The 14,170-nt window shown below is 41.6% G+C and overlaps 1 protein-coding gene across 2 annotated transcripts; it reads right to left on the reverse strand.

The window, feature by feature from the left end:
• Nucleotides 1–248: 248 nt before the first annotated feature.
• myo5c (myosin VC) lies at nt 249–13,285 on the reverse strand. Of its 2 annotated transcripts, XM_037107925.1 has the most exons (40): nt 13,141–13,285; nt 12,682–12,792; nt 12,423–12,594; nt 12,182–12,326; nt 11,945–12,101; nt 10,955–11,098; nt 10,802–10,883; nt 10,206–10,313; nt 10,009–10,115; nt 9,283–9,548; nt 9,124–9,205; nt 8,890–9,030; nt 8,683–8,805; nt 8,460–8,543; nt 7,859–7,990; nt 7,626–7,723; nt 7,139–7,225; nt 6,934–7,045; nt 6,415–6,626; nt 6,153–6,318; nt 5,914–6,060; nt 5,674–5,838; nt 5,488–5,581; nt 5,343–5,406; nt 4,962–5,236; nt 4,807–4,870; nt 4,635–4,715; nt 4,329–4,509; nt 3,401–3,494; nt 3,228–3,291; nt 2,972–3,140; nt 2,809–2,893; nt 2,637–2,735; nt 2,370–2,524; nt 2,025–2,114; nt 1,789–1,939; nt 1,417–1,702; nt 921–1,095; nt 745–825; nt 249–519 (listed from the first exon to the last, which is right to left on the reverse strand). In XM_037107925.1, the coding sequence occupies exons 1-40, from the start codon at nt 13,165–13,167 to the stop codon at nt 367–369; spliced, it is 5,229 nt and encodes a 1,742-aa protein (XP_036963820.1). In that variant the 5' UTR covers nt 13,168–13,285; the 3' UTR covers nt 249–366. The 2 variants fall into 2 exon arrangements, with proteins under 2 accessions (XP_036963820.1, XP_036963821.1); XM_037107926.1 differs by lacking the exons at nt 12,682–12,792; nt 13,141–13,285 and having other exon boundaries at nt 12,463–12,479.
• Between the last annotated feature and the right edge of the window lie 885 nt (nt 13,286–14,170).

Raw genomic sequence — 14,170 nt, forward strand, 5'->3', positions numbered from 1 at the left:
GTAGGTCAGCTGTATTGAGATGGACTCTATTGTCTGAAGATCAGTTTACAATCACACAAAAACAGAGAAAAGCAGCAGTCAGTCACACTGGAGAAGCTCAATTTCTCTGTGGATCAAAAAATTCACTATTTGTTGCAATACTGGCAATAAAATGAAACAATAACAATAATAAAATCCAAGTAAAACATTCAAGACACTTTCCATTTGGAGGTGGTTTGTAAGGCAAGCATGACCTCTGGACAGCCTGGCAACAGCCTTGAATTTTATTTAAAGTGTTTACATATTTACATGTACAATGAGATACAGCCAAAGGCCACCGCACTATGAATCAGTCATGGTGTGGCGAGAGGTCAAAGGCCGGCTGTGTCAGATCCTCGTTAGGAAAGACAGATGAAGGCTGCTCGGGACCTGCATCAGCTCCAGAGCCTGAGGGGACGAGCAGAAGGGAAACGTGACCTGGAAACGATAGTCTGAGTCCAGCATCAGCTGCGAGGACCCGTCACGATCTTGAAGTAATGACTGCAATGAGGAGCAGATTGGCATACAAGTGGCAGATAAGGAAGTATTTCATGACATTAACGTTACAACTTCGATTCCAAAAAAGTCAGGACGCTACGCTTCATTAAGGTGTTGCCGGTAAGCGCAGTTCATTTGCCAATTTTAATATTCTGATTTTATTTACATTCAGGCAGTGTTCCAACTTTTTTGGACTCACGGTTGTAGAAAATGAACAAAAAGTCTCACCTGAACTTTGCGGACAAATGACGACGACACCCTTTTCTCAAAATCGTCAATGGGCGTGTAGGAGTTCAAAATCTTGACAATCTACAAAGTTGAATATGAGTTTTCTTTCATGTTAGTGTGAATAAGTGACATTTTTAAACATAAAAATACTGCATGTGTGGCATGAATTAAAACACCTGAACAGAGTTGAGTTCGGTGCATTTGTCGCTGATCTCTTTGGCGTCGTCGTCAGTGGATTTGTTGACTTGCAGCAGCCAGGCGGCCTGAGATAACGGCCTCAGAGTGTCTATAGCATTCGAGCTTTGCAGCTCCTTCTCCTTCAGCCATTCCTCCAGATAACTGATGTTGCACCTAAATAAACAGAGAAACTATACGACTGGGTAATTGTAATCATGAATGACACTATGCTGTATATCATCTTAGATTTTGGATATCTTTACATCATAATATGATGAAAGTGTCTTATCCTGGTTAGCAAACTCAACAACAAAAAACACAAACAACGAATGTCTGAATCCCAAAATTGAATCTCCAAAAGTCAAATATACCCTAAGCACTATTCTTGAAATATCAATATTGAGGTATATTGTGGCGCAATAATATTTTAAGTAATTTGTGTATGCAAAAACTTTTTTTTTTTTTTTTTCAAATCAAACACAAGCAACCACCGACCTGATTTGCATCCCTTTCCTGCAGGAACACATGTCTTTGCGGAGCATGATGTTGTTGAAGGTGGTCGCACCGACCAGGAAGAAGAGCTGCTTCACGGCCTGTTTGACGAGGCCTTGCTCCATGCCGTGCTGGCTCATGGTGGAGTGGAAGACACTGAGCTGCTGAATGATGGAGGAGATGGTGTACGTCTCTGAGTCCTCGTAGATGCTGTTGGAGCGCTTCCTGAAGCCCGTCGGCTTCATGCTTGAGATCCCCTGTAAGCTCTCGTGCTCCAACATGCCGGGTACTGACGGAGAGGGAAGTGAAGCAGCACATTTTAGGTTGAACACCATCAAAAACCTGCATGTGGTTAGGCTGAGCTTAAAAAAATACCAATGGCAGGAGTGAGGCTCTTCTCCATGACGGAGATGAACTGATGGTAGATGTGGATGGCCAGGTCGCTGAGAATCTGTCTGTGTTCGGACAAATCGAAATTCTGCAGGCAGTTCTTCTTCTGGCGGGGAGTGCTTTGTTTCATGAACTCCTTGTGTGAACAGAAAACAAGAGAATGTCAAATAAATACGCTGTATGCTGCTGTGTATGACATGATGAACGCAGTAAATACAGACCTCCTCCCCGCTGTACTGCTTCAGACAGTTGAGCAGCTGATAGATGTTCGAGAGCCAGAACGACAGCAACTCAAAGTCTTTCTGGTAACTCTGAAAAAAAGATTGTCCTCATTCATTTTCTCATTCTTTAGAGATTGATACTTTAGTTTATTTACGCAGCTTGATGTTCTTCTCATTCTTTTCAGATCATTAACATCACAAAACGAGATAAATAAAGTAAACTATAAAGCTGCCAACACGTCAGTGACCTAATCTTCTGAATGACAGCCTTTAGATTACATCTGTTATTGACTTAGCAATCCTACAGCCGAGATAAAAGCTGAGTAGACTGAGAATTAACCTCACCATGATGACTTTTTTGATAGCTTTGATAACTTCGTTCATCAGAGACTTGAGTTTGCCTTCATCGTTCAGGTAGTCGGCATGGCGGACGCACATGAAGATGATGTATGCTGGCAGAACTGGAATCATACCGACCACCACGCCTCTGGGCTTCAAGTCTGTGTGAAGGACGCAGAAAGGTTCATCTAGTTATTATTTATTCCTGCTCAAAGGAAGATGCTTCACGAGACAAACTCACAACATTGAGAAGCGCAATGAAAGGAGGAATACCCAGAATGATGTTTTGAATGAGCCTCGGTTCATCCTCCCTCTTGCACTCCAACATGCCGAGGTAATCTTTGGGCATGGCGGGTGCAGACGGCTTCCCCGCTGTGTGAGAAACATCAAAGTGATGAACACTGAGAAGTTAAGGCTTACTTTACTTTGAATGCACAAGCTTTACCTTTCTGTGACACTTCAAGGCTCTTTATTTGATTCAGGAGCTTCTTTATCAATCTGTCTTTCTGGTCGAGGAGCTCTTCAATGTCCTGCAAGAAAAGTAGAATCAGTTACTGCCTGTCATCCAGGCTAAGACGGCCATTAACACGCTGTTGATCCACACACACCATATTCTCAGCAGTCAGTCGTGAAATCTCCTGTCTCAGTTTAATCTTCGCCTCGCTGTCCATCAGCTGCTGTCGCTTCAAGTGATCGTTCTCCTCTTCCAGCTCTTCTATTTGGCCCCGTAGCTCCCCCTTCAGCTCCTCCAGCTCCTCAGCTTTCCCCTCAAAGTGTCTAAGAAGAGATAAAAATCAGGGCGTCTCAGAAAATGACAAACACTTCTTTAATCAAGACACAGACTCCGATGTGAGTCGATTCCACCTGCGCTGTGAGCTCTCTTCTTCAATCTTCCTTTGAAGGACGTCGGTGATCTCTTCAGTTTTTTCTTTTGGGTGACAAGAACAAATAAATAATTAAATACACTAAAAAAGATGTTGAATCAACAAAAGAGCTTCTTGGCGAAATAGTTTAATAAAAGAAATATGCAGATCAACCTGCTAGTTCTCTGCTCTGCTCTTCGACATGGGCCTCCAATTCTTGTTTTTGTCTCTGCAGCTCTGAAACCTGCAGTTTGAGCTCCGGTATAACCTGTGGATCACATTAAACCAGAGAATCACAAACCATGGAATCATCTGCACCTCATCTATATTAAGAAGTGAAGTATGGAACAAGCCAGTTTCTACGATAAATGTTGGCAGTGCACATTTCTGCAAGCCACCGATATGTTGAAACTTTCTGTTTGTTTATCTTCAGTTTTCAATTTGCATGTTTTAACAGCACTTGCTTGTAAATTCTGGTTAGGTTCAGGCAGAAAAAAAACAATTGATTAGTTTTAGGAAATGATCATGTTTTGGCTTAAAACATCTGGTGTAGTTGCTGCAAAGATGACTGACAATTGTCCCGGAAAACTGCTGGAAAATGTCCTGACAGCTTGTTTAAAATAAAGAGTTTTGCTGAGACAGACAGCTGAAAAATGTCCAAATGTCTCATTAAAAATACATAGTTTTGTAGCCAGAAAAATGGCTGGAAAATGTCCTAGAAAACAGCTGGTAAATGTCCCGTTGTCTGGTTAAAACATCCGTTTTTGTTTCAACAAAGACGTCTGGAAAATATTTGGTTTTGACTCCATCAGGACCGCTGCAACACGTGCATGGAAACTGATGGAAAATGTTCTAACCTTTTGTTACAATAATCTGGTTAGTTGCAACAAAGTCAACTAAAACATGTCCTGCGGTCTTGATAAATATACTCTGTTTTGTTATCTGAGTTATCTCATAGACCTCTAATCTGAATGTAATATGACACATATAATGGAAACATTGAAATGGTATGTATGTAATAAACAAATGTAATGTATCTGCTGCAGAAACGAATAACGCCAACATTTAGTCTGGTGACTTGGCTGAGAATGCTGAAACATACTGAGTTCTCACTGCTGAGCCTGGACACCTCTTGGCGAATATCTTCATTGATGTTACTTTTCTCCTGGAACAACTTTTGAAGCTCGGTGTTTTCATTTTGAAGGTGGTCCACTTTCAATTTAAAGCCCTCCACCTGGGTCTCATAGCTTTCCTTCTGCTCCCTCTGGTGGTTTTGCAGAATTCTGCCAACAAAGACGAAAACATTTCAAACAAAGATGTGTCACTCGGCTGACAAACACTGATATTAAGCTAATGGTTTACTATCGTTGGCTGTTAAAAAAACAAAAAAAACCAAAACAAATCAGACCTGGTAGCTTTCTGTAGGCCATCAAAGGCTTCAAGCAAATCTTCCATTTCATAAATCTTCTCAGAGTTGTCTGGATTTAAGCTTCGGGGAGACACCAAGTGAGATTAAATGCCTCAATTAGATATAGAAAAACTACAAGAGAGAGAGGAAAAACTTGAAAAATGTGGCTTACCCCAAGAGAACGTCCTCTTCAACAACACCCCCAAGAAGTTGTCTCGTAATATCGTTCATTTTAACTGAGGGGCACATTCAGGGATGATCATTAAAAGTCTTTATTTACAGGACAAATCATTTTCCTAACAGAGGGCATTCAAGAGGAAGCTGTACCTCTGGCTTGTTCCGACTGTTGTTTCACCTTCCGGTCCATGCTGTTCCTCTGATTCTGGAGGTTGTTGAGGTCTCTGCGCAGCTCGGGGATGACCTTGACATGTTTGCTGAGCTGGATGACCTGCTCCTGCAGGTCAGAGTTCGTCCGCACGTTCTCCTCTACCTTCCTCTGCAGACCGACTCTCTCCTCCTTCAGTCTCTTTATCTCCTCTTTCAGGGTTTCCACCTCCTTCTCGTGGTCCTGTCTCTGGATCTCAATGTTGTTCTCTGCGATTCTGTCAACAATCAACTCATCAACTTAACTGAACAAAGTGAACAAGCTGAGTCAGAATTTGCTGAGGGTGCGGTAGATGAGGCAGAATGCACATTTTCATGACTTACTTCCTGAGTCTTGCTTCGTAGTCTTTCTCTTCCACAAGACTCCTCTTTATTTGATCAAAGCTCTCTGTAAGAGTGTAAAACTGGTTATAAATTTGGTCCAATATACAAAAAGAGTAGCGCACATAAGAATACTGATTCCTGTTACCTTTGGCCTCTTTGGTGGAAGCTTCAAACTGTTTCTCTAAATTCTGTTTTTCAACGTTTAGTGCATCTGCTTCCTTTTGAAGCTTTGCAATTGTCTGGAAAGAGAATAAAAATGTTTGTTTTTTTGTTTAAAGGGCAAAACACAAACAACTCAAGCATCAACTTCAGCATCGACTTCAAGACCCACCAGACTGGCGTCTTCTTTCGCTTTCTTCTCTCTCGCCTCCAAAGACTCCTTCTGGCTGTTCACTTTCTCCAGCTGTGCCTCCAACACTTGAAGCCTGTCCACAGATTGGGAGTGCGAGTTGGCCACGCTTGTCAGTCTTTCCATCAGTCCACGGTTCTCTTTGCTCTGTGAGGACGCAGGGATTCAGTTAAGTCGTCTGTGTCAAAGCCACGGTAGAAGTACCTTTGGGAGCATCGTTACCTGCTCCTCAATCTTCTTCCTGAGCTGCTGCACCCTGTAGGAGAGCTGGACGTTAAGCACCAGCCGACGCATTGTCTGAAATCGTCGCCGTGCCAGCCACGCTCTGGCGTACTTCTGTAGAACCAGGGCTTTTTGCTCTTTCATCATCTGAATATTAACAAAAAGAATATTAACAAAATGAATATTAACAAAATGATCTTGTTATTAAGAGATTAGTTAATTAAACTTGGGTTACAGACCTTCTTGAACCGTTTACGGGCCATCCAACCTCGTGTGAAGGCCTGGATGGTGACGGAGGCCAGACGGACCACCTGATAGACCTGTCTCATGCGGTAACCTCTCCAGTGTCTCTGGATCACCACTGACGCCCAGCCCTGCTTCAGTGTAGCAGCAGTCACTGTTTTACTGCAAGTGAGCAAACAAAAACAAATACCTGTCAGAACCATAAAAACCACAACGGAGGATGCAGGACAACAAAAAACATAAGTGGGCGCCTCTAACCGGACTGTCCTCTTTCCACGGATGTACTCCTGGATGATGATGGCCGCCTGTCTCATGCGCAGGAACTTCCTCCTCCTGCTCCACCCGCGGACGTGTTTCTGGATGGTCACGCAGGCTCCTCTCAGCCGGTCCAGGCGCAGCTTCTCCAGATACGCTACCTGCCCAGCTCGAAAGAAGATCTTGGTCCGACCAAACTTGTACTGGTTTGGGTCCTAGAGGTCAAATCATATAAGAGTGTTGGTGAGTAGCAAACTAAATGTAATCAAACTAGTATTTTGAGTACATTTTGCAACAAAGATGATAATAAAGTAATGAAAAAATATGCACTTTTTGCAATACACGCAATTTGATCATTTTTTTGTGCTACGTGTCAGTTAGACAAACTATATTTCTCCTTTGCTATAGTTGAGCTTCTTTCAGGGTTTGGCAGCTTGCAAAGTTGTGGTTTCAAAGTTCCCCATCAATGGATACAACACTTGAAGAACACAATAATAGCGCATCGCACTGTTGGCGGCTGACCTGAATCAACCTCTGCAGCACGTTCTTGCAGGTCTGTTTCTTGTCGCTCTGATCGGCCTCCTGATGTGTCATCAGGATACTGTATCTGCTGTAAAACTCGATGTAGGTCCACCTGCCAATATCATCATTTGTCATTAAAACGTGTGTGTACGTGTATAAAGATGAGAAGACTGTAGTTTGGTTGTTAATGAATATGGAGAATCACCTGGACGGATAGCTCTGGGCACTGATACGAATCGTTTCAAGGACTCCGCAGGCTCGTAGCTGCTGCACCACCCTCCGGGAGTCATATCTCAAAAACAAGCAAACATGCAGGTGAACACAGAGGGCATGTTAAGAAGATATACCTTCAAAAAGTAAATAAAACAGAAAAACGATGAATCCCTGTAGATTTTTCTTGTTTATTGCTGTTTTGTGACATCGTAGTTTTTATTTATTCTTTGGTGCCGTGTGTGTGTGTCAAAGTTTTGTTAGTGCTCTCATCATAAATTAATGTTATTTGTGGTTTCATATGTGAGTCATTTCACTTAATTTCTGATGTTTACATTTAGCCGTTGCTAGTATTTTTAAGTCTTTTCTATACTGTGTGATGTTTTTCAACAGACCCCAGGACAACAAGCAACCATGTCTGGGAAGCTGACAGGGTCCCAGCCACAGAATAGACAATAATAAATAATTGTAGTTTCACTTACTCAAATGGGAGCTTCTCCTCATTGGGCTTAATGCAGCGCACATAGTGAGGGGTGGTAGCATTCAGTGTTTCCATCAGTAAAGAGAGGGAGCTGCAGAACTACATTCAATCACATCGCTCATGAGAAAGGACACAAATACAAACTCAGTTTTGTTCCGAACACACTGGTAAAAACAGAATAATATGGAAACTTCAGCTACTGAGCTCAAATCTCCAGTGAGTAAACATTTCCACCTTATCTCCCACAGAGGTTCTCAGCTGTTTATTGGCTTGCTTCACTGCCGGCCTGGCAGGCCTCACTTTGACACCTTTGCTGTTGGCAGCATTTCGCTCCTCCTCTTGGAAAAAGTGGGCCAGAAAAGGAAACTGATAACAACCAGCGAGCGGGAGAAATGTGTTAAGTGAGAAAAAACAAAGACCACATGGGCTGGTTTTAATGATACAGACACTGATTTGGCAGGCCAAGAGGTCTGACATGTATACAGGTGTAGTTCAAAAGGTATATTTTATTTATTTATTTATTTATTTATTTATTTATTTATTTATTTATTTATTTATTTATTTATTTATTTAATGAGTCTGGTATAAATGATGTCTTATTTCTTGCCATTCAAATATGACTTATTATAGACAGGGACAAAAACAAAACATTTTTGAGCCATTTTTAAGCTAATGCAAACAAACATATCTACAGAAACTAGTTTTCACAAATGGAATTAGGCCTTACCATTCATCGGTTATAATACGTTCCATTTTCCAAATTGGTTAAAAAATAAAAATGAAAACAGGAGGGTCTGAAGAAGTTCACTTGGACATTTAAGGACTGTTATATTACCTTACTGTCTCTCATTATGTCAACCAGTTCTTCATACAGAGCGTCTCTGTTCTTTTCAAGGAAACCTCTGCATTGATATTCCACCTGTTAATGGAAAGCAGACTCACATAGTTTATAAAGAAGAATCTGTCAGGAATCCAAAGCATTACTAGTTAATGATAGTTGGAGTGTATTTGTGCTACATCATGCATGAAATGTGTTTCTAAGGGTCACCAGACTGCACCTTGTCTGCAAAGTGCTGAATCACAAATGCCTCATTTGATAACCTGGGCTTCTCAAACAGAGGGTTGGGCTCGAGGTAGTTGAAAAGCTTTTGCAGCCAGCTTTGGTCAGTGCCCTGAGGAAACTGAAAGGTGAAAAGATGCGTGAATGGCAGGCACAGCAATTTCAAAAGGGAAAATAAGATGTTAATATATGTCCATTCAGTTACCAGACATTCTTCATCAAGCAAGTCAAGGATCCCCATCTTCGCTTCAATCAGGTCGATGACCGGCTGATTGTCATAGAAATCTATCAGCGTCCATGGGATGTCCTCCTTCATGTACTCCTCCTGCTCCAGCTTGAACACATGCTGATTGAAGAAAGACGAGAGAACAACCCTCTGAGGTGATGAAGGACGGTACACTGTGTTTTATAAAAGACTCGTGACGACGGCGACGCATACCAAGTTAAACTGCTGTTGAAGCTTCTCATTTGCATAGTTGATACAAAACTGTTCAAAGCTGTTGATGTCGAACGTTTCAAAGCTGAGGGCGAAGGACAGTCACAGTGAAAATGGCAGCTTAAGGGACCTGGATTATCAAAAGAGTCATATCTGCATTACCCATAAATGTCCAGAACACCTATGAAAGCGTGTTGCTTTGCTGGAACCTTCAGTGCCGTGTTTATTCTGTTAATAATACAGTCAAACAGGTGGGCGTAGATCTGCTTGGCGAGTGCGTCTCTGGCATTCACTGCCCGCTTCTTGGGCACCGGCTTCACCACCGTCTCCGCCACCAGGACGATCCTCCGATGACACAGCCAACGCACCAACTCTACAGCGCTCACCTTCAGCAGCTCACAGAAGACCGCCAGGTGTGGATCACCGGACTGGAAGATAGGCAAATCAAGTCTTGTATAAAGCCAGGTTAATGTTTTCAGATCTAACCTTGCAAACAGAGGCAAAAGGGAAAGTTCGCCCCAAAATCACACACAAAACACATTTGTTTTCTCTTACATGTAGCGCAGATAACCATCTAGACTGTTTCGGAGGTATTGGCCTTCTCTTGAATATAAGTAGATGGCAGTCATTTGTTTCTGTTGCTCGAAGTGCAACTCAACAGCAATGTCTCTTTCCAGAAACCTTGACCTGGTAACTCAAGATAATCCAAGGACCATGATTAAACTCCAGCCAAGGAAGACATCAGTAGATGCAGAGAGAAGGCCAATATCTAACAAACTGTATCTAAAAAACTGACACCAAAACAACCTAGATGGATAAATAGCGCTACATGTGAGTATAAAAATGTGTATTTTAGATTTTGGGGTGAACTGGGAACTTGAAACTCACAGGAACTGATGATTTATCACCTCCAGAACTTTTGATTTCCACATTTCCCAAATGCAAAATGGCCGCCAAGACTTTGAACACATCCGACTGGAAGTCCTCCTTCAACCCTGAGAAATAGCAAAAGAAGAAGGTAAAGTTAACAGAAAAGTTTTCACACTTAAAGCCAGCTACAGTCTGACAGCTGAAGTGGTTTTTACCCAGCAGTGAGAAGGTCCGTCGAGTCTCTTCCATGTCTTTCTTGTCATCTACACCTTCAATAGTGATCTCACCGCCCATGCAGGTGTACTGGAACTTATCTGCACTCACTACAAATGAGAGGAATATATATAGGTATACTTACATTTGAATAATCCCCAAATCACCGTGTGTGATTGGTAGGATTCAAGGCTGCTGGAAGTCGGTCACAGTTGGGGTGCTGAGAAGTTGGTTTATATAATGGCGCGCAACATTCAGGGTTTTTTTTATTTGTTTAGATTTGCTATATCTAACTTATCAACGACAATACACGACAATCAAAAAAATGTTTTCCGCGACAGCAGACAGCAAACTTCATCAGCAGCACGCTATAGGACAAATCATTCACAGCAACTACAGACAACAGCAGGGAGATAAAGAGAGAGAAATTCCCCAGACTCCCTTATAAAATCCTTCAATTGTATGAGGTGTTGAGTTAGCAAAACATAATCAACTTTGTGAAACACTATCTATGACAAAATCTTGATTATTTAGGCCTTCTTGTAAATTCAGTTTATTAGTTGATGGCTACTCCCAGTGACCAAGGACAAACACTCACACAGTCTCAGATGCTTGAACTCAGGCAGCTGAGCACAGGAACACAGCTGGTAGAATATGTGATAGTTTCGCTCGTTGTCTGCCTGAATAAAAAAGAGTGTCATTACTGTGGATCAGATACAAACATCTTTGACATCTTTATCACTTATACTACCTGAAAAACGACTCTGGATTTCTCTAAGAGATACGTCCTCATGTTCGCTCCGATGATCCGGTACTTCTTGTCAAAGCTGATCTCTGTGTATTTCCCAAAGCGGCTGCTGTTGTCATTCCTGGTGGTCTTTGCATTTCCTATTGCCTGAGAGAAAATCACCTCAGGTCACTGGGTCTCTTTTGAAATTATCGGAACGATATAAGATGTCTCAATGAGTGAAATAGCCGCATCAACTGGCAACCGAGTTTAAATTGTGTCACCGTACCGAAAAATCAACCAAAAATCATACTGGAGCTCAACCAGCCAGCACAGATGCATATCAGAGATTGTGACTATTAGTATTTCCTTTAAATATTTTCCCCTCCTCCTGTTTTTTATTTAGGTTATTGTGCATTAATATCTTGAAAGTTGAAAAAGGTAAAAGTCCACACCTACAGAAGCTGATCTCCAACACTGCTCCTGAAACGCCTCATCAGTAGTCCTGCGTCTAATTTGGTGACTTTGTGACATCACATTACGTCACGATGTCAGACATAATGTATGTCCAGCAGCTAGTTTAACATGTAGGAATTGATTTAGCTAAACTGCTCTGTTGTTGTAAGTGGGGATCGGTGAGGTGTGTGTAAGCTGACCAACCAGAGAAGACCTGGTATTTGGGAGGTGGGCCTTGAAGAGACAGGAGCTAAAGCAGAGCTTTTCAGATGGTATGTAAAAAAGAGATGTGATTTTTGAGCACTAGCGCGTGTAAACATGTTCTAGTAATGAATATAAATAAAATTATGAATCTGGAAATTAGCATAAAATGTCTCTGTTGAATAAGTGTATTGTCTTTTGTCATTGTTGGCTGGTTAGTTTGTTCTGAATCGTTGAGTCTGCAGTGGATGATTTCCATATTGTACCGGTAAACCGTCAATACATTTCAATACATTTTGCCAGAGAACAGCAACGTGTTGCTTCATGTATCGGACTCCTGGTCCAAGGAAATCATACCTCTGTTATCGGATTGGACGCCAGGACTTTGTCTTCAACTCGAGTGTTACTTCCAGATTTGCTCACGACAGCGAAGTACCTCATAGCGTATCGAGCAGACACTGTTTTACCGGCCCCAGATTCCCCACTGACGATGATGGATTGATTCTTGTGGTTTCTGAGAAAGAAAAAAAACACTGTTTTAACAAGAATGTACAGTACATTCTATCGTATGTGGTTATTTGAGCTTTCATTCACCTGGCCATCTGTTTGTAAGCCTCCTCTGCCACTGCAAATATATGAGGGTCCATGTCTCCCATGTTCTGGCCTGAGTAGGCATGAATGATTGCATCTCCATAGATATGAAGCTGTTTGTATGGATTTACAGCCACCAGTATAATACCTGAAAATGAGGAAACATAGCGGGTTAAGCCGTGAGCACAAACTGCTGACAACCTCGCTGCTTACATATGGTTTTGAAGGTTTGTTTCAACTGTACCACAGTAAGTATAGATGATTCTGGACTCCACAAATCGCACTTTGAGATTATGCAGGACTGCAGGTTCGTGCAGGTAGCTGAGAGCGGTGAGGTCATTCTCCCCCACCAAGATGTCCGGGTTGCGAAGAGGAGGGAGTTGTGGCTTTAATGGGTCAACAGGGTAGTAGTGTTCCTGGGACAGTGACACAGTTATGTAAAAAGAGTCAGCTGGTAGTTCTCGCCATCATAAAAAAGGTTTTATAAGTCTTATTTTACTCACAGTGCCACCTTCAAGGAGCAGCTCGAGAACATTGTCCCCAGAGTGAAAGTCTCTCATAATCTCGGCTGACTTCCAGACATGCTCTGCATCTGGTATCCACACTCTGTTGTACTGAAGAAGAAGATTTCAGTGGAGACATTTAGACAATTTAGAGTTATTTAAGTATGTAACACTGTAAATTTAATGCTATAGTCCCTGTGTGAACCCTTGCCTAATAAACTGGAGGGATCTATATCTATTTACCATTTAACCCAAAAGTCATTATGGTACATATCTATTATTAACAGCTCATAAAGGTTTAAATGCTAAAAGTTGAGCCAGTATTTCCACTTTAAATTCCTTTGGCTCAACGTTTCTCTACATCACATCAACTTCCCTGAGCCCTGACAAAGTTTCCATATGTCTCTTTGAAACAACATGAAAGTATCATTAAATGTATTGTGATCAAATCTTTCTTACCTCGGTGTACAGCTCCAACAAAGCCATGTTTCTGCATTATTGTTTTAACTTCTCCTCTCTCTGAATATTTGTATATCACCTGTTGTATCACTGTACTTTCCAGGTTACCAACGAATTTCCTCCCTGCGCCTCACAACTGTGCCACAGTCAAGTTGGAAAACATTATGAGGCGTTTCCGGTCGTAATTTTCAAAATAACTCACTTTCTTCTGAAAACTTTCTTTAATAAGGCAGTTAAACCTATTTTACGTTGTATACATTGTCTTCTAAATATTGATTCAATTGTCTTTCGTGGGCTTTAGTTTTATATATTTTCAGATATATGTTAATTTATTTATGACTTCAGTCTTTCGTACCCTGCTCTTAAGCTGTAGGGTATATATTATACACGTCTTTCTATCATTTTCAGTGCACTGCATATCTGCAGTTCTGATTGAATATCTATCTTATCTATGGACCTCTGATTTTAGATAATAAATTATAAATGTCTTCATATCAAGACAATTCAATGGGAAATTATTTTGGTTTGACTCCCCATAACTCACAATATACTAAGAATAAACTGTGATGTGGACTCACAAGTAAATATTGTTTAAATTTAAGGGGTCACAAAGGCTGGTAGGAGAATTTAAACTCGGTGCTCTTATTCTGAAACCCGCGCGTCTCATGTGCCAGGTGTGTCGCGTGTGTTCCTGGCTGACTTGTTGCTCACCTGCTGTGGACTTCAGCCGCGTGGCTCCGCCCTCCTCCCGTCTTGTGACAGCGGCTTGGTGGAGTGGGTGTGCTGGTTTGATCAAGGATTGTGACAACAAAAGAAACCGGATCCAGACCGCAGTCATCTCACCATATGTGAGCTTTAGCTTTACCGCAAAAATTAAAGCGAGAATGACATAAAGAGTAAACATTTCACCACCTTAAACCCACTACAATAGCAATGCACTTGCAATATTGAGAAAAACAAAGGGAATGCCAGAGAGAAACAACATTCCAGCTGAGAAGCTTTGACCCAAGAGATTAATTATTTACTATTT

Source organism: Acanthopagrus latus, chromosome 8 (assembly GCF_904848185.1).
Source record: "Acanthopagrus latus isolate v.2019 chromosome 8, fAcaLat1.1, whole genome shotgun sequence".
NCBI lineage: Eukaryota > Metazoa > Chordata > Actinopteri > Spariformes > Sparidae > Acanthopagrus > Acanthopagrus latus.

What these genes read in the sequence shown, in the direction of transcription:
- myo5c (XM_037107925.1), bottom strand. Translation starts at nt 13,167, where the DNA reads ATGGCTTTGTTGGAGCTGTACACCGAG. An exon ending in GAGGAGAAGCTCCCATTTGA is followed by an intron (nt 7,226 to 7,625) that starts GTAAGTGAAACT and finishes CTTGTTTTTGAG; the next exon opens with ATATGACTCCCGGAGGGTGG. An exon ending in ACAGTCGGAACAAGCCAGAG is followed by an intron (nt 4,871 to 4,961) that starts GTACAGCTTCCT and finishes TGTGCCCCTCAG; the next exon opens with TTAAAATGAACGATATTACG.